This window comes from Chiloscyllium plagiosum, chromosome 31 (assembly GCF_004010195.1).
Source record: "Chiloscyllium plagiosum isolate BGI_BamShark_2017 chromosome 31, ASM401019v2, whole genome shotgun sequence".
Lineage (NCBI taxonomy): Eukaryota > Metazoa > Chordata > Chondrichthyes > Orectolobiformes > Hemiscylliidae > Chiloscyllium > Chiloscyllium plagiosum.
In genome coordinates, this window is record NC_057740.1 from 1,093,764 (window position 1) to 1,118,530 (window position 24,767).

At 39.6% G+C, this 24,767-nt stretch overlaps 1 protein-coding gene across 14 annotated transcripts in view; it reads right to left on the minus strand.

Moving 5' to 3' along the window:
- Positions 1-24,767, minus strand: part of eps15l1a (epidermal growth factor receptor pathway substrate 15-like 1a) — a 390,058-nt gene that overhangs the window by 70,174 nt on the left and 295,117 nt on the right. For 12 of the 14 annotated variants that reach the window (XR_006316095.1, XM_043720770.1, XM_043720773.1 and 9 more), the window contains one exon: positions 22,667-22,814. The exons of 1 other annotated variant lie outside the window; for it this stretch is intronic. Coding sequence is in view for 12 of the 13 variants with exons in the window: in XM_043720770.1 (XP_043576705.1) it covers positions 22,667-22,814 (148 nt within the window). In the remaining variant the exon portion in view is untranslated. Of the gene's footprint in view, positions 1-19,062; positions 19,105-22,666; positions 22,815-24,767 lie in introns of all 14 variants that reach the window. One more of the 14 variants, XM_043720777.1, reaches the window with a different exon arrangement.

A 24,767-nucleotide genomic window follows, 5' to 3' on the forward strand; every position in this document is an offset into this window, starting at 1 on the left:
TCTGTTGCACGCAATGCATTCCATGCCCCTACTACTATGAGTAAAGAAACTAATTTTGACATCTATCACACCTCAATTTAAAGCTATGTCCCCTACCTCTTATAATCTTTTCCAATACTTTATCCACAACCAAAGTAAGGCTCACGGGTTTTAATTACCAGGGTTGTCTCTACTCCCCTTCTTGAACAAGGGGACAACAATTGCTACGCTCCAGTCTTCTGACATTATTCCTGTAGACAATGACAACATAATGATCAAAGCCAAAGGCTCTGCAATCTCCTTCCTGGCTTCTCAGAGAATCCTATGATAAATCCCAAACATTCCAGGGGGCTTAGCTATTTTCACAATTTCCACAATTGCTAAACCTTCTTCTAATGAACCTCAATCCCGTCTAGTCTAGTAGCCTGTATCTCACTGTTCTCCTCAACCATATTGTCTTTTTCCAGTGTGATTACTGATGAAAAATATTCATTTCGCTCTTCCCCTGTCTCCTCGGACTCCACTCATAACTTCCCACTACTATCCTTGATTAGCCCTAATCTTTCTCTAATCATTCATTTATTCCTGATATACCTCTAGAAAGCTTTTGGGTTTTCCTTGATCATATCTGCCAACGACTTCTCATGTCCTCTCCTGACTCTTCTTAGCTCTCTCTTTAGGTCTTTCCTGGCTAACTTGTAAATCTCAAATGCCTTAATTGAGCCAACAGACAATAGGTGCAGGAGTAGGCCATTCTGCCCTTCGAGCCAGCACCACCATTCATTTTGATCATGGCTGATCATCCTTAATCAGTATCCTAATCCTGCCTTATCTCCTTAACCCTTGATTCCACTATCCTTGAGAGCTCTATCCAACTCTTTCTTAAATGAATCCAGAGACTGGGCCTCCACTGCCTTCTGAGGCAGAGCATTCCACACACTCACCACTCTCTGGGTGAAGAGGTTTCTCCTCATCTCTGCCTTCATATCTCATCCTAACATAAGCCTTCTTCTTCCTTTTGACAAGAGATTTAACTCCTTTAGCAAACCACGGCTCCCTCACTCAACCACTCCCTCTCTGTATGACAGGTACATACTTATCAAGGACACACAGTAGCTGTTCCTTGAATGAGCTCCACGTTTCAATTGTGCCCACCCCCTGCAGTTTCTTTCCCCATCTTATGCATCCTAAATCTTGCCTAATCGCATCATAATTACCTTTTCCCCAGCAATAACTCTTGTGTTATATATCTATCCCTTTCCATTGCTAAAGTAAACAGAACCAAATTGTGGTTACTATCACCAAAGTGTTCACCTAACTCCAAATCTAACATCTGGCTGGGTTCATTACCCAGTACCAAATCCAATGTGGCCTCACCCCTTGTTGGCCTGTCTACATACTGTGTAGGGAAACCCTCCTGCACACATTGGACAAAAACTGACTCATGTAAAGTACTCGAACTGTTGTATTTCCAGTCAATATTTGGAAAGTTAACGTCCCCCATTACAACTACCCTGTGGCTCTCGCTCCTAACCATTTGCCAACAGTCATGAAGATTTTGTCAGATTTTATTAGATACCAAGACCACTGCTCAAACCCCAGCTTCAAATTGGAATCAGAATTTAAAATCACTGTTCAAACTCCAGCTTCAATGAGTGAGGATCAGTTAGTTCAGCTGCCTGGGCGGCTGGTGTGCAATACAGAGCAATGTCAATAGCATGGGTTCAATTCACATACCAGTTGAGGTTACCATGAAGGGCTCTCCTTCTCAACCTCTCCTTGGGTGTGGTGAACCTCAGAGCAAACGACCACCAGCCACCTCTCTTTATTTAGGAAACAGTCCTGTAGTCTGTTAGGACTACGGTGGCTTTACCTTTATCTAATATCAGAGTCTCCTACCACTGTTCAAACCTCAGCTTCTACGTAAAATCAAAGTTTAAGACTACTGCTTAAACCCCAGCATCTACCCAACAACAGAATCTAAGACCACTGCTTAAACCCCAGCTTTCACCCAACATAAAACTGCAAGGTCACTAATCAAGCTCTGCTCCTATCCAATATCTCTCTAATACCACCAATCAGCACAGTTAAGTGCAAATTTTGTATCCTTCCTTTTTGCTAATACGCATTCCTGTTACCTGCAGTGATCTAAGCTGTCTTCACTTCATTTCAGTACAAAATGTATTAAGATAATATTATACAGAATGAGAGTGTGAAAGAGAAATGCAAGCATTCTGGGGATGTGATTAACGGCCAACTGGGCCAAGTGAAACATGTTGTTAATGAGGCAACATTTTCAGAATATTTATTGGAGAGGCTTCTTCCTGACCATCAATTTCTCAATAGCTTAAAAGTATGGAGCACATTTGACTATGACTTGATGGTTGTAATTCACTAAGTCAGAGCTGAAGACATGGAAAGTTATACAATGGTAGGACTTTCCTTCCTGAACCTAATTTTTCCCACATAGTTGCTGGTGTCAGTCCCTCACCCTGGCTTACAAAAGCAAAGGAAATTGTCAACTCTTAAATTGAGGGATTTACTGAAGCTCAAATCAGCCATAATTGCATTGAATGGTACTGCAGGCGTGATGGGCCATGTGGTTTACAACAGTTCATATTTCTTGTGTCCTTCTAAACGTGATCCATGCATTTGAGAAAGTTTCTCCGGTGCCCCAAACTGAGATCATCTCACATACTGAGTTGCACAGAAATCCAGGCAACACCCAGACTCAGTCACACACAAAGCTAGTCACAAGAGACCCATCTAACATAGACTGACACATGAATCCAGACAACACCACTGACTGAGCTACAATTCAAACCTAACAAAGACATGGATGCAGCCAACAGAAACTGTGTCACCAATGCCAGGTAAACTATAAGAGCAGTCAAAAACTAAGATATATATTCAAACACTGAGGGACACTACAGATCAGATAATTTACTAAACTAACAAAGGATCGAGACAAACAATACATTCAGTAATGGCATGAACCAAACCTTCTGCCAAACCTAGAGCTATGTGAATGACCAGACCTGCATCTACCCTGCACAGTGTCACAGATCAGCCGTGCAAGTAAAGTTAATTATTAACAAATGAAACATATAGACCAGGAAACCAAACCGTTTTCCAATATTGAGGCTTGAAAATTGTTACAACCTCTCAGTGAGAACTGCAAGAGTGGGGTAGGGGACTGAGAGACTGGAAGTCTCTTACAGTAATAGCACAGTTGCTTTAACTCAGTTGGAGGTCCACAACATTCAATGCTGCCTTACAACCCAGGATTCCAAAATTTCAGAAGTTGGGGTCTCAACCCCACTGTGGGAAGCCCTGTTAGAGACTGAACATTATAGAAGCACATGACTATATGGATTCACCAAGACTTTATAATAGCACAGGTCTGTAAAGTGAGGAAAGAGTTTTAGAGACCAGACAGCCCAAGGCATAACAAGGTGACCAATGTCACCAAATTTCTGGGCTTTAAAATCTTGAGTTATAAATGAATTCTTTCCACTGACTTAATGCACATTTGGACAAACTACATTTCTAAATTTTAGGTGCTGCATTTTAAAAACGAACTTTACATTTTCTCCAGAAGAAAATATTACAACTTGGAAAGTAGCTGCCTGGTGTGTTAAATCTGTTTGGATCAGTAAACTGGACCTTACTTTGGCATGAATTTTTCTTTTGCAACTAAAGTAATTGTTCAAACAGATGAATAAAACTTTAAATGTTTTCCATTGTTTTTAATATAAACCTAAAAAAAGAAGTGAAAATTAAACTGTCACAATCTCAAGAACATAATGGCGCAATGTGAAAATTGGCAAAAATAGAACTGATTATGAACAATGTGAGCCGTTAATCTGTTCCTCAAATTGTGCTTGCTAAGGAATTATGATGGAGATCAGCCATTTTATGCGCATGTGTATCCACCTTGAATTTTTAGCATTTGCTTGTGCCACTCAGTGTAGCACTAAGTCATACAGGGCAGAAGATCTCTGATTTAATTCCAAAGTCCACATAGACCTCATTAATCTCAAGGTGGGTCAGTAACTGAAACACCATAATTGGCCTTGGTCCTCTGAGTCAGATGTTGGTTCTCTCTCCTTTTCATGACAACTATGCACATGGGAGACAGAGAGAGATGGGACACAAGAGTGTTTGCACAAGCAAATGTGAAGGACTGAAAGGGAAACAAGTGAGTGGTCAATGTGATCCAGAGAGAGTTCACAGCATTGAAACTGCATGAGTCAGCAGAAAGGAGGGAGCGAAAATGCTCAATAAAAAAAACAGAGCTTGTCATCTGCCCATGGATACTGCTGAAAGTGATTGTTTTTTGAAATAGCATCTAATTTCATTTGAAACTCACAACTCTTCTGACTCCTAATCGTTTTTTTTTAAACCCATGTTCACACATTAAGTGTTTTTGGTGGATGTGTAAATGGGGGCAAAAGGTCACTGCTACGGTTGGCAGTAAATACGCAGCACTGTAAAGGTGAAAGGCTGGTCAGTGGTGCACACTTCCACCAAGTCAGCAGCAAGCAACATACCGAAAGCCACAGGGAGGAAAGTTTGCTGGTACAGAGGAAGTGGATTAGGGTGGGGACTTGCAGATGGTTCCAACTTATCAAAGTACCACTGCACCCACTTCTCCTATCATCAATCATCAACACCTACACTGAGAAAAAGAAAATCTGTTATTTAACATTGTTTACTAAATGGCTGACAATTTCCAAGAGAACTGACAGAAGATAACTACAGTTTAAACTGATTTGGCTGTTTATCAGTAAGCAACTATCTTTATTACCGATTAAAATCTTTTTTTTTAGGTCAGGGAAGACTCATGCTGTTGAGGAATAGATTGTTTCCCTGCTTTCTGTGGCAACTCCACCTCAGAAAACCACTCCCACATAGGGCTGGGGCAGAGGCTTCACCCACTTTCGCTACTCTTAATTCATGACACAACTGCAGTTTGACTGATGCCAGTTACCAATGGGTAAACTACTTCATATTTACAGTATCAATACACACAGCCAGCGCTCATAGGATCAGCTCCTGACATACAACTGCAACGCAGAAGTACAGCTGTTGGGGTTCTCCAAGGATAAGAACATCCAGTAATAAGGGTCTATAGTTACTTGCACTCGTAGATCTGAGCATATATATTTTCAAGCTGCAGCTGGCTGAGATATTCAGGTCGTCTCAGCACAATGGAAAAACAACTATTTAAATGAACTTTTAATTTATGCCCATATGTTGTTCGAGCATGAAAATCCTATCATCAGGTTGTTAGGAGGTTCTCAGTTTGAACACCAGATTAGATGTTTAAGAGACATGGTTAGATGATACATTTATGCATGCTTTTATTTCCAGAAATGCTGCTGTTTAAATGCTTAAACTGCAATACTGCAAAAATATATTACATTGTTAAGCTTTGTACCATTGTTTTATTCAAATGAACTAAGTTAATTTTGTTTCTGATCCCAAGTGTATTTGAGCATTCGTATCAAGTGTTAAACTCCCCTGAGAGGATATCAAAATGAACCTCCATGTACACAACTTAATCTCAAAGAGTTTGGCTTGAAGTTACATTCTAGTATGCTGATATTCAGGGATCAAATATTTGCTGGGGTTTAAAAATGATTGGATGCTATTGCATTTGATCAACAGTGTGGTCATGTTTAAAGTTAAAACACCTTATGATTTTTCTTTCGGATTCATGACTAGTTGGTATTTGTCAACTTGCAACATATGCCTGTTAAGACAAGTAAGGTTAATACTTGGAATGGAACATTACACATAGGGTAAACATTCCGAACTTATCAACTTCACCACAGCTTCAGAACATCCCCTCTCCCCAGCTTGAGTACAAGCTGACTAATGCTCTTCTACACAACAGGAAGCATATCGGAATGATCACAGACCCACCCATTTTGACTACAGTGATAAATGCGGATAGATTTAACAGAGGGCTTTCATTTTTGCTTTGGATACAAGGTAATATGCAACACATAAAATCACACACGTTAGATAAAAAATAGTAGAGGCAGGATCAAGAAAGAAAGGAAGTAACATGAACCTCCATGTGAACAACAGTTTTAACATTGACAGGTCTGCCTGCAAGACGTTTTATTCCCAAATGGTGTGGACAGTTTGGTAATAAACAGCTCTTAGCTGTTTTCAATTGTCACTTAGCACTAAACAAATCTCCTGTGAAAGAGAGGGGACCAGAACGCCAATTAATGAGATTTTATTGGATCACAGTGCATGGGTAACATCAGCATACTGCTGATCTTGGACATGACCAATCAACTGGATACATTAAACCACTTTAGTTTTAGGGTCTCTGTGGGAGGGGCTGCAACTCAACATCACCTTCTTAAGGTTCCAATAAATGCCAGGCTGATCACCAACACTCATATCTCAAGAATAAATAAAATCAAAACTGAACCAATTTTACCCTGTCTACACACATTTATAGTCAGGTGCTGGCATGACTGATGCCAGATAACAAGCAACTTGTGTGTGCATAACACCCACCTATGTCAGTGCAGTTCCTCAACACTCACCGGCAATTTTCCATACTGCGTAGACAAATACATATACCTAAATTAGTACGGAATCCCAAACCATAATAGTCTAGTCCTAATTCTAGGGATATATCCTCACTGCCACCAGATATGGAAGAGGGGTTGACATATTTGAGTCACCTGATATTCCTATTTTAGAATGCATATAAATATCCATTAAAGACATGATCAAACTTCACCATGGTGCTCCCACAGTCAATAAACCTTTTCAATATTCACTGTTGAGGCTCACCAATTGAAAAATGCTAGTTTGATAGAGATTCCCTTACTCCAGAAGAAACCAATACTTTGAAAACAGGAGAGACTGAAGGGATTAATTTTTTTTGAAAAACCTGTTTGAAAGGTTCTCATCGGCTTGGAAGCTCAATGATATTTTTGTAAATGTAAAGAGGGGTGCATCAAATCAATATGTTTTCTCACACTTAGCCAAAGTCTGGTATTTCTGGAAAAGTGCACACTAAGAAGCCTGTGTGATGATGCTAACATATTTTCCTATCACTTAAATATTCTTAACTACAATTAGACATTGCAGTAAATATGACTACTGCACAAACCCATTCCATAATTATATTCGGTGAGTTGGCTAACCAACGCATTATGGCATGCAGCGACAGGATGTGGTTTTGTGCCCAGTTTCCCACACAAACTCCTTAACTTAAACTGAGCTATAGAAAAGGGTGAATAAAGATGAAAAAGTGTGGAAAAATTAACGCTTTGAATGAGTCAGCCCCTACTATTTACTTGCACCTTCTAGTGGCTGGTAGAGAAACAAAAAAATAAATTCCACATAGTCTGACCAGACCCTGGCGTTGCTCTCTCAAAACGGGGAGAGAGTATTGGAAGTGGGGGCAACTGGTGAATCACCATGCCTTAGGCTAGGGGAGGAGGAGAGTCCTTCATGATAACCTGAGCTGGTAAAGGAACTGAACCTAGACTGTAGGCATTATTCACAAATCAACCATTCAGCCAATGAACTAACCAAAGTTGTCGAGGACTTGTGGAAGCAAGCTGCTTGCCTATTTTCCTTGGTCAAAGAATAGAAATAGGGTATTGTAAGAACTTTGAAATAGTAACTCATTCAGCAATTAAAGTCTTCAGTAAACTTTGGGATGGTATGTAATTACAAGGGCTGGACAGCAATTTTCAGAATAATTTTATATTTCTGAGTTTTAGAACAAACCAGCTAAAGAATTTTTCACAGTGTACAGGAAGTACCAGGTTGTGTCGGTAATTATGGGATGCAGTGAAAGATTAACAGTTTTTACAAAGTGATAAGAAACAGTAAACCTCAAACAGAACTGATAAGAACTCCACACCTCTCTTAACAGACAAGCTCCTGTTAGCAATACCAGACTCATTTATGATAATCACAATCCATAAATATATGATAATTTAAATACTAGGAAACTGCTTTTATCTACAGAGTGACAAACAAAAGTAACTCTCTCAACTTTAAGAATGCATTCACAGAATCAGCATTTGTTGTAGAGCGCTCTCTGGTACACTATCAATTCTAACTTTTATGTGGTGGCCATGGATACTATCTATTTCTCTGTTTGTTACTCTCGGGTCATCTTCTAAATTCATAAATCAGAACACAAACTCATCCTCTTTAAATTAATATCTCTCCAGCCACAATCTAACAAGAACAAATAAAATTTAAACTATTCATATCATAGAATAAATAAAAATCTGCGTGATTCAGATACAAAAATAGTCTTTACATAGCTCATGACTGAGGAAAAGCTTTCCATAGCAGCACTGTTTAACGTGTGGTGTCAAGGATAATATCATATGCTCCTGAACAGTAAAGTCAGAAAACTTTGGTTACAGTACATCAGAGAATAGACGTCTGGGCCTCTCCAAGTCTTGTGCATGAATGGATGCACAGCACTCTACACCAACTACAACTTTTTTAGTTTTATCACATTTGTTTTAACTTTTTTTCAAAGTAAACGTGCCACCTCTTCAACATCCAGCCCAACGACCTGAATCCCAAATCATAACATGAATTCCATCTTTATGACTGCAACAACTCACCAAGACTCCTCCAACAGTATGTTCCAACCTTTTATCACCTAGAATGAAAACAGCAGCAGATTCATGGGAACCCTACTGCATGCAAGTTTCCCCTACAAGCCACACACCATTTTGACTTAGAACTAAATCACTGTATCTTCAGTACCTCCGGGTCAAAATGCTGGAACTCCCTTCGTTACAGTACTGTGGATGCACCTATTCTCCATGGATGGCAGAAATTTAAGAAAGCAAGTCAACACCACTGGTCAAGGGCAGTTAAATATGGGCTGATGCCAAACAGGCTAGTGATGCCTACAGCCCATGAATAAAGTTTTTTCTTGTTCCTTCTTTAAAAACACTAAGATTGTGTTAACTCCTTTTCTATGGTTTATGAATTAGCTGAAAAGCTTTTTCCTTTTAACTTATGTCTTTTTTACAAGTTCCCTTCACGTAAAATAAGATCATGCTGTCATGGGTTCAATCCATTTCGTCTGCACAATAATTTTCAAGCTCTGAAAGGTTTGGGAAAAACAGATCTAAGACAATTTTAAAAGATCTCACATAAATCACAAAAAGTATTCAATTCTTTTTCTCAACAATATATTTTACAGGCTCTCAGCTCCTGAAGCCTCACTACAAGCAAGCCAGGATTACTGCGGCGAGTAACTCACCTGACTCCCCAAAGCCTGTCCACCATCTACAAGGAACAAGTCAGGAGTGTGATTGAATACTCTCCACTTGCCTGGAAGAGTGCAGCCTCAATAACACTCAAGAAGCTGGACACCGTCCAGCACAAAGCTGCCCGCTTATTGGGCACTGCATCCACTCCCTCCACCACCGATGCTCGGTAGCAGCAGTGTGCACTATCTACAAGATGCACTGCAGAAATTCATCAAAGATCCTCAGACGTCGGCTTCCAAACCCAAGACCACATCCATCTAGAAGGACAAGTGCAGCAGTTACATGGGAACACCACCATCTTCAAGTTCCCCTCCAAGTCACTTGCCATCCTGACGTGGAAATATATCAATGTTGCTGGGTCAAAAATCCTGGAAATCCCTCTCTAATGGCATTGTGGGTCAACCCATAACAGGTGGATTTCAGCAGTTCAAGAAGGCAGCACACTGCTACCTTCTCAAGGGCAACTAGGGATCGGCAATAAATGCTGATCAACCAGCGGTGCCCACATCCCGCAAACTAACTTCTAAAAAAAATCTTCACTTTAAAATTTTGGTATCAAATGATGAGGTTTCAAGCATTTTCTTTTGGCGATCTTCCGCACAATCACCCAGCATAATTTTCTAAGTCTCTGTGAGACCCACAGAGAATCTAACTCATTGACCTTCCTCTAACTTTGAATATTTTGAGGCTGCTAAAATGGTTTAAGACTTCTTTCCAGCTCTGATACTCTGAAGACTTCCACAAACTAAAAAAAACTTCTGCTGTAATGAAAAAGCTATAGAAATCTCTCTCTGACCCTCTTAATTTTGCCACCTTCCTTATTTCATTTAAGATTCTTCTTAAACCCTGCTTCTTTCATCAAGCTTTTGGTCATCTGGCCTTATATCACATTACGTGCCCTACCATCTCACTGTGCATTATAATGCTGCAATGAAGCACCTACGGATATTTTATTACACTAAAGGTGCTTACTTAAGTAGTATGATCTACGAGATGAACTGTAGCAACTCACCAAAGTTTTTTTTGACAGAACCTTCCAAACCCTCAACTCTACCACTTAGAATAACATGGGAAGCATATACATTCAAACACATTACTTGCAAGTTTCTGTCCAAAAATATATCACTCCAATTTAAAAATACATACAACATTCCTTCATTATCTCTAGTTTAAAATTCCAAAACTTCTTCTCTAACTGCACTGTGGCAGCACCAGCAGTTCAAAATGATGACTCATCATCACTTTCTCAAAGGTGATTAGGGATAGGCAATAAGTTGGTCTTAACAAATGAATCCACTTGGTGCCTCAAAGTTCATGTGAAGTGTGCAAGACCAGGATATATATCATGTCCAAGCTTTTACTAGCTATATTATGAAACAAGAAAAACTGATGGTTCAGTGCAACAACATAGTGAGCGATTCTAAGTCAGAGTAGGTCCTCCTTATCAGGGATTGAGTGGAAGTGAGAATGAGTCAACCAGGATTGAGTTTACACATTTTACCTGCTCATGGTATGAGTAAAGACAAAGGAAGAAGCCATGCCTACCCTGCCCAGGAACTTAAGGGGCAAGGTAAGTAGAGAGCTTGCAACATCTGCCAAATAAATAACAGAATGTATTATTTCTGCTGGAAATCATTCAGCAACAAAACAGAATTCTGACTCCCCAAGCCAGCCGCAAACAGCATCCTCACATAGTAGTTCTCTCATGGTCATTCCTCACTCAAACGTTATCTAGAGATCACTAAGGAACACAAAGTTCTTTACCCTCTCTTTCTTAAAAGCAAATATGCTGTATAGTTAATATTTCTGCAATCTTCTAATCCTCTTCAGGTGATATGAAGGGTTTCCTGAAGAAGGGCTCATGCCCAAAACGTCGATTCTCCTGCTCCTTGGATGCTACCTGGCCTGCTGCGCTTTTCCAGCAACACATTTTCAGCGTTTCCTGTATCAATGAGTCCACCTCTAACTTCTACATTATCCAACATCTCAACTTATCCAATCCAGCCTCCTTGATATTCACCTCTCTCTCATTATTCATTCATGGAATGCAGGCATCACTGGTTAAACCAGCATTTTTATCTATCTCTAATTGCTCAGACGAGAGTTAAGAGTGAACCACATTGCTGTGGATCTGGAATCACATGTAAGGCCAGACCAGGTAAGGTTATTAGTGAACCAGATGAGCTTTTCCAACAATTGACAATAGTTTAATGGTCATCATTAGATTTTTTTTAAATTGAATTCAAATTTCACCATTTGCCATGACAGGATTTGAACCCAGCTCCCCAGAACATTAGCTGGGACTCTGGATTAAGCAATAATTGGAGCCTAGCAATAATTCCACTAAGCCATAGCAGTCATGACTTCAGCCACCTATGTAGAAATCAGCTGGATTCCATTACAACTTCCTTCACATCCTTTCTCTTCTTTTATGACCCTGCTTAAAACCCAAGTTTTTACTCAAGCTTCAAATGTTTGATTCACTGGGGGACATTGCTAGCTGACCAGAGTTTATAATCTGTGCCCAGTTGCCCTTGATAAATTGGTGATGAGCTGCCTTCTTGAATCATTGCACCCAAGGGTGTCAGGGACACCCCTAATTGTCTCTTTTGACTTGGTGTAATACTTAACCTCATAAAACTGAGAAGCGCTTCCAGATATTAAAAATGTTGTATGAATGCAAGTTGTCATTTGATCTTACCTGTTTACCTCCAAGACAGTGGCTTTGGGTTACCACGTCAATATCCGTCCCCCCTTCAATATAATTTAACAGAGGTCAGACTTATGCAGCACTGAGACTGCTGCATGCTTTTGACTAGTAAACTCTATAACGCGTCAGTTTCTCTAAATCAGCTATGCAGTTCTTTTGTCCTTTCACTCAATCAGTGATTCTCTATGTGTGGTCCATCTAGGTACTCTCACCTCAACGACTCACATGACATCATGTAACCAGACTGGCTCCTGGTACATACCCAAATTGTCATAAGCGCAAGAAACAACATAGTTTTAAAAGAAGTATTTATGTTATTATTATAACACACAACTGCAGCATTGGATTTTCAACACTTGAGGCTTAAAACAAAGAGGAACCACAAGCTCAAAATGGTGCATGCCAAAACTGAAGCCTTCCAGACAGGCACCAGACATCAATTGGTGTTTTATCAAAAGCAGCATCATTCTTCCTATTAAATCTGATGGCAAGTGAAAGTATGTTTTGTTGGGCTGCAGGGCGTTTTTCTCTACATAAGCAGTCCTGGAGGAAAAGACTTGCGAGCCATTACTCTAAATGCCGACATAAGTGTAGCTGTAACATAATTACACATGGTCAGAGAGCTGGATCCAACTTCAGCTCAAATCAAGAGGTGATTGTGGTTTGTTACAAGGGCCTGAACATCTGGACAATCTCAAGACCAATAACTAGTTTCTCTTGCTTGTTGAAGTTTATCAAATTTCTAAACAACTCCCCTGATTTTTACACAGCTCTTCCTCAGCCAGTGTATGGCATCCTGATTATCTTCACTGTCGCTGGTATATTTGGCTGTGCACATAGTATTTCTTATAGCACTGGGATGTAAAATGATCACAGAATATTTCAATGGTTACTCTGGCAATGTTCAAATGGGAATTTTAAGGTTTTCATCTCAAAAGCCATATTATCATAATCTGAATAAGTCATAAATTAGAAACAAGACTGCAATACCCAATCAGTTAAAATGAGCAGGTTAAACATTATCAGGATTGAAACCTTAAAGATCATTTTAATGCATGGCCAAAACTACAGAAATTTCTATGTCTCAGTTGCCACAGCAAATACCATTTGCATGGGCAGTAAAAGTAATTACAAGCAACCATGTGATAGATAAATCTGCAAAAACATCAAATGAGGCGTAGAAGCCAATTCCACTTTTACACAGCCACCCAAAACAACAGTGACAGCCTCAGTGGGTCACAGTCCTGTAGCATTTCTATCAATATGCCTGTCACATTACAATTAGAGGTCACAAAAACATAAATTTTATTTTTGACTTCAATATTACAATAACATTCCACACCACCAATACTTGCTGAAAAAGTAACTTTGAGAATTCCTTTTGAAGCACAGGTTTTACTGTGCCATTATTAATGTGAAGCGGCCATCCAGCCTGCCTCACTTTAAAAGGCATGAGCAACTTGAATTCTTCCCAGTGAGCTCTGGATGATCTTGAGGGCAGAATAATTGAATGGACTGGGTGCTCAAAATTGCACAGGCAGTTAAAAGCTATGTTGTATTCTGCTCGGGCAATCTGGGCAGCTTTAGTCAGCAAAGCCCTGATCACACATGGATCTATAAATCCTTGTTATGCTAAAACAAACCCTCAGGTAGGTGGCTTCTGTCATTTGATGTGCTACAGGTACAATGTGCTCATTCCATTATCAGTAAACAGAAACTCCCTGCAGATGCTCCCTCACTCCACATCCACAAGGAGAAAACATCAAAGAGAAAGTCCAAAATGAAGCATATTGATGAACAGTCATACTGGACTCAAAATGTTAACTTTGTTTCTCCCTCCACAGATGCTTCCAAATCTGCTGAGATTCTCCAGTGCCCCTTGTGCTTGTTTCGGTCAATGAGTTTCCACTAGTAGGAGTTTTACAATAACCTGACTGTTTCATGGTTTTTATTGATTATGTTTATTTTTCATAAAAAGATAAACTGAAATTGCCATGGTGAAACCTGAACATATATTCTCTGTTTTACTGAGGTTGACTACAACCCATACAAACCCTTCACTATAAGAGATTACTAGCCTCCTTTCTATTTAATTCAGCAACATGCACACATATAGTGGTCCAAGGCCAACTCCAGCAGGCCAAAGGCCTTCAAAAGAATAAAAAAAAGACATTTATTACAATTCTAATGTCACAAAACCAGATGCAGACCAAAAGTTAACAAAAGTAACGGATAAGAACACACCCATTACAAGTGCAGCTTAATGTGAGCAGATCTACGCTCTGGTCTGGACCGCAGAAAGCGCATCCTCATGTCTAAGCAGAACTGTTAAATTAAGGGTGTCATTCAGGCAGCATCCGCAACCACACAGCATCACTCAGCCCTCAGTACGAAATAAGTGGGGACTTGATAAGATCACCCCACTGTTTACTAAAGGGTCAAAATAAATAAAATGCACACAGGATCTTACTATGAATTGCTAACCAATTAAAATATACTTCTACAACAGGTCATTTGTACTCTTAGAACAATCCTTTCTGAATATATCTGTTCCAAGGATTGAAGGCTCTTTCCTTCAATACAGAAAATAGTTTTAATGTACAAATTACTGTGAAAAAATGTGTTTCTTTTAAGAAATGACTTTCTGCTTGTAATTAAATTAAATTATAATTTGGCTCCCAGTATTACTTAGAGGCATGAACTGCACATGAGAAATGCCCTAAATATTTTCCAACAAAATGGATCATGTTAAACAATGGCTGCCCACCAACTCTAGTAATCCACCTGAGAACCCTCCCATAGTTTTGCACTCCACACCAAGCATCATTCTATGCCTCAACCTTCACAACCACCACGTCCTTCAACCTGTGACAAGGCACTTCATCCTGTGACATTCCCCCATCTAACCATAAAATCCCTCCAGGTCATTTGGCCCAAGAAGTCCATACCAACCCTCCGAAGAATAACCTACCCAGACCCATTCCCCTACCCAATCACTCTATATTTACCCCAACTAATGCACCTTCACATCCCTGAACAGAATGGGCAATTTAGCATGGCCAATTCACCTAATCTGCACATCTTTTGATAGTGGGTGGAAACCAGAGCACCCGGAGGAAACACTCAGACATGGGGGAGAGTGTGCAACTCCACTCAGACAGTTGCCCAAAGCTGGAATCGAACGCGGATCCCTGGCACTGAGGCAGCAGTGCTAACCACTGAGTCAGCATACAGAATACTTAGCAAATTTCTGTATGATTATAAATCAAAGGGGAAAATTTAGGAAGAATGGTAATCAAGTCATTGACTAATCATTGTAATCAATTTTTATCAGTTTGTCTCTGAGTAACCCAGATATTATGCTAAAACAAAACTACACAGTTTTCTCTGGGATTCAAAGTCACATGCCCTTTGAAGCAGACTACACGTAGCTAATCTTGTCTGTCAAACTATTCAAAGAAATTGCAAAATATCGACTTCAGAAAGCCAGCTTACTGCCACCTTCTTTAGTTCAATTTGCTCCTTTTCTGAGAGCAACCTCAAAGTGAAAGACAAGAAATTTAGGCTTTATAATTCATACATACAGGTTTTCAGTCCTGTGCTGTGACTGAAGAACAAAGTCAGCTGCTGCCTGAACAACTGGAGTAGACATTTCAAATTGAACAAATCAAGTAATTAATTTAACAGAACTCAAAACTTGCGTAATGACACATAAGTTACATTTATTTGATGAATATAGTTGCACTCTCAAACTGTTGGCTTGTCACTGCATCAACTTTTTATTTTCACACAGGAGTGAATTTTAAAACATTTCTTTACTTATTTTATGCTGAATTGTACCTCCCCATTTCAGATTTACTCTATGTTTAAAAATGTATGTCAGAAGAACCTGCAATAAAAGCATAATACAGTGGATGCTGGAAACCTGACACAAACATGGAGTATGCCAAAGAAACTCAGCAGGCCTGGCAGCATCTGTGAGAGAGAGAAACAGGGCTGGCATTTTGAATCCTTTAGCAAGCAAGAGCAGGGTGAAGAGGTTGATGGGACTTAATATCCTGCAGACATTTGTAATTTTTCACAAGATGTGAATTAACATTTACTGCCTATCCTAATTGAGCTCAAAAGGTGACAGTAAGCTGGCTTCCTGAACCACCACAATCAATTTGGAGTTAGTGCACACAGCCCCTTGGAAGGGAGCTCTAATATTTTGACCCAGCAACAGTGAAGGAACGGCAAAATATTTCCAAGTCAGGATAAGCGTGTGGCTTGGAGAGGAGCATGCAGGTGGTGGTGTTACCATGGAGGCTGCCTTTGTCTTTAATGGTGCTGGAAAAACACAGCAGGCCAGGCAGCATCCGAGGAGCAGGAAAATGGACATTTCGAGCAAAAGCCCTCCATCTTCCTGACGAAGGGCTTTTGTTCAAAATGTCGATTTTCCTGCTCCTCGAATGCTGCCTGACCTGCTGTGCTTTGCCAGCACCACTAATCTTGACTCTGATGGAGTAGGGCTGCCAACTCTGATGGAAGTTTCATCATGTGACACTCTGACCACATGATTTTCATAAATGTTATTAAAAAATTGGTGCCCTGGAATTGACTATTCTCCCGGCTTTGCACCAGCAGCTACTTTATGTGAAGTTTTTGAGAACAAGTCAAACAACACCAGACGAAGAGGTGAGAAACGTGGAAACTCTGTCTCCTAAACCACCAGCTTACATCTGCTCCCATCCATTCTTTACCTTCCAATAACTTGAGCATTATCCATTGTAAGCCAAGACGCCATATCCTCAATTCCTCACTAATTCCCACCTCTACAGTTTTGTCTTTTGTGAGATGGAAATCATTTTACCTAATATCAGGGGTCATAATAACTTGCCTTTCACCCCCTGATCAAAAGTTCCCCTTGAGATTTTCTCAAGAGCTAATTTTTGATTTTCAGGGCTACCTTTTAGTTTCCACGGACTATCTTTTCATTGTGTCTAACTCCTTTTTTAGGTGCTGCATTCACAAAGTAACATATCTCATATACGTGTGCTGATTCTGTCAGCAGATTTAGAAGAACTTTCCACAGGTTTTAATGCATTTTCTCTCTCTGGAAAGATCATTAAAACTCAGGGAAATAAATATTGATGTTTTGAAACCAATTCACATTATAGAAGAGGTGGTGTTGGAGTTCTTAGAAAACATAAAGGTGGATAAATCTCTGGGACGTGACCAAGGGTATCCCAGGGCATTTTCGGAAGTTACGGAGGAAATTACAGGGCCCCTAGAAGAAACATTTGTATCATCAATAACCACGGATGAGGTGCCAGAGAACTGGAGGATGGCTAATGTGCCTTTATTTAAGAAAGGTTGTAAGGAGATGGGAACTATAGACATGTGAGTCTGACATCAGTGGTGGGCGAGCTGTTGTAGGTGATTCTAAAAGATAGGATTTACATGTATTTGGAGAGGCAAGGCATGGTTAGGGATTGTCTACATGGTTTTGTGCAAGGGAAATAATGTCTCACAAATTTGCTTGAACTTCTTGAGGAAGTAAGATTGATGAGGGCAGAGCAGTAGACATTGTTTACTTGGACTCTAGTAGAGCCTTTGATAAAGTTCTGCATGGTGGTCTAATTAGTAAAACTGAATCACATGGGATTTAGAGTGAGCTTTCCAATTGGATACAAAATTGGCATTAAGATAGGAGGTAGAAAATAGTGGTGGAGGCCTGTGACCAGCAGTGTTTCACAGTGATCGGTACTGGGTCGACTTTTGTTTGTCATTTATATAAATGATTTGGATAAGAATATAGAAAGCACAGTTAGTAAGTTTGTGGATGACACCAAAATGTGGACAATGAAGAAGATTACCTAAGATTACAAAGAGATCTTGATCAATTGGGTCAGTGGACTGAGAAGTGGCAGATGGAGTTTAATTTGAATAAATATAAGGTATTGCATTTTGGTAAAACAAACAAGGGCAGGACTTATACAATTAATGGTAGGGCTGTAGGTAGTGTTGTAGAACAGAGCTCTAGGGGGTTCAGTACATATTTCTTTGAAATTTGCACCACAGGTAGACAGGATGATTAAGAAGACATTCATTGCCCAGACCTTCTGGGTATAGAAGTTGGGACAACATGATGTGGTTGTACAGGACACTGGTTAGGCCTCTTCTGAAGTACTGTGTGCAGTTCCAGTCACCATGTTATAGTAAGGATATTGTTAAACTGTAGAGGATTCAAACATTTACTAGAATGTTGCTGGGAATGGTGGTTTGAGTTATACAAAGAGGCTGGATAGGCTGGGACTTTTTTCACTGGAGCATAGGTGCTTGACAGGTGATCTTATTGAAGTTTATAAAATCATTAGGGACATAAATAAAGTGAATGGCAAAGATGTTTTCCCTAAGAAGGGGGAGTTCAAACCTGGAGGGCATATTTTTTAAGGTGAGGAGAAAGATTTAAAAAGGACATGAGGGGCAATATTTTTAACACAGTGGTTCATGCATGGATTGAACTGCCAGAGGAAGTGGTAGATTCAGGTACAATTACAACATTTAAAAGATGTTTGGATAAGTACATGAATAAAAAAGGCTTAGAGGGAAATGGGCCAAATGCAGGCCGGGTAGGACTAGTTTATTTTGGGAACTTGGTCCGTGTTGACTAGTTAGACCGAAGGATCTGCTTCCATGCTCAATGATTCTATAAATCTTAAACTCTCTCTAAAACCACTGCACCCATCCCAATTTGTGTATATCAGCATAAAATAATAACATACGGATTACACTGCTTTGAGAAAACAGCTTACCACCAATTTAAGGGCTATTAGAGATGGACAAGAAGTTGCCAGCAATGCTCACAAGCCAACAAAGAGAGACGAGAAGTACGCTCTATTACCAACACCAGCGCACCCCACTTCCATTGATTCAATAAATTTAAAAAATACATGATACTCCAAATGATATTTCTACAATCGTTATTTTGAAGGTCTTCAATTCCCCCTTAAATATGTGCGGCAGCAATGAACTATGCTTGCAAATGTCAGTTTAAAATTTTTTTTTGTGACAACACAGATTGAGAGATCTGCTCACCATCTATAAAAACTTGTCAGACTGAAAGGTTCTTTAAGATTTCTAGAACAAAACATTGATAAAGAATAAAAAGAAAACATAACATTGATTCAAATAGGAAAGTACTGAGAAGCAATTACGCAAAGTATTTGTGGCCGTTTTGTATTTTTCTTTGGAAAGCATGCTCTCGTTCACACACAAATATTAAGGTTTCCTCTTTCACATCCCTTTTCCAATTTCGTTTTAGCAATGCCATTCTATGCCCATTTCCGTTCTCACCCCCAAACAAGATTTGAAAAAGGAACACAATTTCTATCAATAGCTGCATTTAAGAACATTGCAAAAGACCAAGTATATTAAAGAAAAATGATGAGAACTTAACAGATATTTAAGCTTACTGTGTCTTAATGTACAGTACTACTTGGAAATGAGTACAAATCAAGATGAGACTTTTCTATCGCAGCCATACTTGTTGTTGACCCACTGAAAGTCAGCTCAGAAAAAAACCCAAGCCACCCTTAACTAGCTCTTAACAGCTGTCTCAAAGTATTGATTTTAATTATTAAAATTCCCGAGATCTTGGAAAAGTCTCAAAAGATTGGAAAAAACAGATGTAACTCCTCTGTTCAAGAAAGGAGACAGAACATAGGGAACTCCAGACCAGCTGCTTAATGACTGTTTCTGAATAAATTTATTATTAAATTATTATTTTTATTATTATTAATTATTATTATTATTTTAAAAATCTTAATGTAACCAGGAAATATTAACATGATTTTGTGAAAAGTTAATTGTGTTTAACTAATTTATTAGAAATCCTTTGAGGAAGTAACAAAAATGGTGGACAGAGGAGAACCTATAGATGTTGTATAAAAATTAGATAAAGGAGAAACTCAGTAGATAAGCCAGTATCTGTGGAGAAAGAAATACAGTTAACATTTTGAGTCCAACGGAGCTATGTTGGACTCAAAATATTAACTATTGAGGGATCTAGATAGTTTGAATAAGCGGGCAAACAATCGAAAACTGGAATAAAATGAGGGAAAATACAAACTTGCCCACTTTGGCAGGAAGAACAGAAAAGCAATGTGCTAGTTAAACAGCAAGAAATTGCATAACATTGAGATACAGGGGAATCTGGGTCCTGATACAATAATCACAAAATGTTAGCAGTGAGGCACAAGTGATTAGGAAGTCAACTAAAATGTTGTAATTTGTTGCAAAAGAACATAAAAGTTTCTATAAAATTATTTAACACAAATAATTAACAGGGTGGGCATTTGACTACCTCCACAAAGCAGATTTCCAGACAGGAAAGAAATTACTGTCTTAAATAATTTTTGCTAAGTACAAATCTCCAACTCTCAGAGTTGATAATTCCAGTGGCAAGTCCTAAGTAACATGTCAATTTGGACCTTTGTGAAGGAGACACACATTAGTATTTCAGAAAGTTCCTGACTCCAGAACCCACATCCATTAAGGAGGTCCCTGGCCAACATATTTTCCTTTGCAAGAGGGTAGGTGCAAGATGGGGTCTGTTTCATCACTTCCAATGCAATGCCCAGGCAACAATGGAAACAAGTGAATTGCAATTCTGCCAGGCTGAAATATCTATCTCTATTTACTTGAACTTCAGTCCAGCTGTCAAGATCAATATCAAGCTCTCAACTCTCTCAGCTCCTTCAACCCTAGACTTCCTCTAATACCCTTCAAATCTCTCATGCCCCATCAGTATCCCCCATTACCCTCTTCATGCACCCCCATAACCTATCCCTCTTTGTCCATTCATCCTCCATACCCATCTCAGAACCAATTATGTAAAAACCATTGAGCCATTGGCAAGTATAGCAAGTCTTTGAAATTATCCTGAAACATTGTGCAAATACTTTGGAAAGAGCCTTTTTAAATCAAAATGGCTCAATTTAGAATCTCGTGATCACGTCAATCAAATATCATAGTATCAATGTCAGAAGGTTTCATCCATTTCAGATGCTATACATGTAAAAGCGGCATTGAAAAAACTTTGTCAAAGAATGCAATGAACCAACTTCTTGAACGGGTCCCATAATTATTTCACTCTCTAACCCATAGTTAAAGCTCATAGGGGCACACTGATAAAATATCTCAATTTGAATTAGACAATTTTTTTTTCATTTTCAGAGAGCTCTGCATCTTCTGTGATCTAATTCTGATTATTGGTGCAGAAAGCACTTTTGTATTGGAGATTTGGGTGCCCAAATTAATCAATCAAATACTGGATACCGTTGCCCCTCATTGACTCTTTCCCAAAAGAACCTCAAAATGAGTTTTAGAAGTTCTTTCTATATACTTCTGTCCCTGTAAAGTGACTTTATTCCTGCTTTTTTTCTTTTCTCATTGCGCTTCAATTGTGGAGTTCATTCATGCTTCGCTTATCCTGCCGGATAATTTATTCAAGATTACCTGGTACATGTGAGCTCCAATCTTACTTATACATACTTCATAGATTGATACTAAACGGGACCAGGTACTCAGACTATCGTGTCCATTTGCTCTTTGAAACGGGTATCCAGTTAGCGCCATTCCCTTCTGCATCATCACACAACTGTTTCCCTTCAAGCATTTAGTATCTTTTGAAAGTGAGAATGAACCTGTTTCCATCACCCTTTCTAGCAGTGAAATGTAAACCATAGCAATTTGCCACATAAAAAAGATTATCATGGTGTCTCTGCTTCCTTTTAATGGCTAGCCTAGAAATCAATTACTTAATTTTTCTAGTCTCTCCATGGATCCAAAACCTAATGTTGTTTTGTTGTATCAAGTGTTCAAGTATCAACAAGAAGATACTTTTAACAGTATTTTCTTTCTTTTCCGGCTAAGAGTCCACTTTCCAAATCAAAAGACAAAGCAGACACTCCAGAAGTCAGATGAAAACATACACCTAACCAGTTTGCCTCCCTCAGAATTAGTGCAATCTGTTAACTCGGCACCTTGTGAAACTGGCTGCAAGAAGCAGAAGCATAATCGAGCATAACTGAACAGAAAGGAATTACTGTTTTTTTGAATTTCTGCTTTTTATTGATTTATGGCATTCTCTTGTCCTATCTATGATGCTTGGCAATTTTTATTAGGTCAGAATGTTGCTATTTGTCATTTTAAAAGGGTGCCTGCTGGCGGGCTTATTTATGGAACAATGTCCAGGCACGCTCAGTACCAAATGTCAAAGCAAAGTTTCAAAATATTTAATTGACCAACTATCATCCCATTGGTGTAGGTGAACAGATTTTGGGCAAACCACTTCATAAAGTACTCCACAATGGGAGTGGGCAGGGGGTACCACAACATTACAAAGAGAGAAAGAGTGGAATGGGAATGAAAGCAATGGCGCGGTTGTTGTACGCAAAGAATGGTAGTGGTATAGGGAAGATTTGATGGTTTGGGATAGGGATTTCAATAAGTACTATTGGAATAAAGACATTAACTTCTCTGCACATGTTTTGTGGTTGCATGCCAGTACTTATTTCTAAAAAAGCACACTGAACAGCCAAACAAGCATAGCACATGATGAAAAAAAAACTAGCTAATGTCTATGCTGGGGGATTACAGTAATCAAATGTATACTTACCAATGAGCCAATTCAACTTACCACTAGGGGGTGCTTTAGGTCGTGGGGGTACACTTTTCTTTGGGGGCAGTGCTGGTGTATCCTGTTTACTTTGAAAAGGGTCATCAGTGAATCCATGCCCTCCAAACTGTCCCGAGCCAGAAGTAGCAAAAGGATCTGGATTTGAGGGCTGTAGATACAGTGCAGAGAACACATGGTCAATCCTTCTGTACCTTCCAGGGTCTGAGTTATTTCTCAAAATTCAAGCACAATACTGAATTCACACCCTCCCCACAGCAAAATGGGGCAAGAGTGATAAGTGGAATTCAGCTTGTGAAGCAACAGTAATACTGCTCCACAAGTAGTTGGAAGAAAGCAAAGTTTTATAAACAGCAACGTACCACTGCACTATAGCTGGGAGCAGGGCTGGGATATGAAGGGAATACAAGGGGAGGTGGTGAGAGGAGAAAGGTTTTTTTGGGAGTGGGGTGGGGAAGAGAGAAGTAGGGGAGATTGTTCCTTTTTGCCACTGGACTAAATGATTTCTTATTCTCGAGGGCTTCAACTTAATTCATCATGTTCTCTCTCTATTTCGCTGCACTCTTATCCTCATGCTATTACCTCCCTCCAGTTAAATATCCCAAACAATACGAATGATCAAGCCTTGACTTTGTTACCTCGTGTTCATGCTAATCATATCATATCAATCACAGACAACAGATAATCTGATCAGTTTCTTGTACCACTCTTGGTCAAATGCTCTGCCCTCACCCACCATACCTAACTCTAAATCCATCCCCAGGAAAAAGCAATCCCCAAATTACTTACAACTTCTGGCTTTTGGCCTTCTGTTCACCTTAATATTTCTGTCCCTATCATCCCTGGTACAGCTGTCATCTCCACTCCCCTAAGTTCAAGGGACACAGATTTGAAAGGAAATGATGGACAAATAGTCCAGATCTGACTGGACCTTTTAAAACTCTGCTTTCGTCTCCTAAAATAGCCTATTGTTCCAGGAACACTTGGAAAGCAAAACCAAAGCTTTTTTTTTTCTTTATTGTAAATATTTTTTCTTAAATAACTCTCTCTGCTGCTCTCCTACCTTCACCTCAAAACTTGTGGACTACTTGATAAATCCAATTAACTTTTACCATGTCTGCCCATCTCCTCGACAACCTGGCCATCTTCCTTTAATGTTTACCCATCCTATGAGGTATACAGGGGCCTGAAAACCAAAAAAGGTGGGGCCTAGAAGGGGAACTGGGGTTGGGGCAGAGGTTAAAGGTTCAATCTATTATACTTTTGCTTTACTGTTCAAAATGCAAGTATATCCTTCCTTAAATATGACAGCAAATCTGCACACTGTATCCCATATATAAATCACCAAAACCCTGAACAACTAGATTAGATTAGATTACTTACAGTGTGGAAACAGGCCCTTCGGCCCAACAAGTCCACACCGACCCGCCGAAGCGCAACCCACCCATACCCCTACATTTACCCCTTTAACCTAACACTACGGGCAATTTAGCATTGCCAATTCACCTGACCCGCACATCTTTGGACTGTGGGAGGAAACAGGAGCACCTGGAGGAAACCCACGCAGACACGGGGAGAACATGCAAACTCCACACAGTCAGTCGCCTAAGTCGGGAATTGAACCCGGGTCTCCGGCGCTGTGAGGCAGCAGTGCTAACCACTGTGCCACCGTGCCGCCCACAACTATAATAAGACTTCACTCTTGCACTGCAACTTTGTTGCAATGTGGATCAGCATGTTGTTTGTCTTATTGTTTTGTGCCTCTATGCTGTCTGTGTAACTTGCATGAGTGCTGTATACATAAGTTCCTTGAAACACCAGCATTAATGACTCTTAAGAAATATCCTGCTTGTTTAGTCTTCCAACCAAAGTACTAAACCTCTCACTTCTTCACGTTGTACTTCATCTGTCAACTTATTGCCTACTCTATTGAGGAGTTTCATCAAGTGCCAATGGCAGAAAAGCTGAGACCTTTCAGAGACCAGAATAAAACTACAGTGACAGACTTCAATTCCTAATTCTCACATGTACCTTTTCAAAAAATCAATTTCTATCTATAAAACCGATTTTATACCCTAAGTGAGCAGTATGCACCAACTTTACT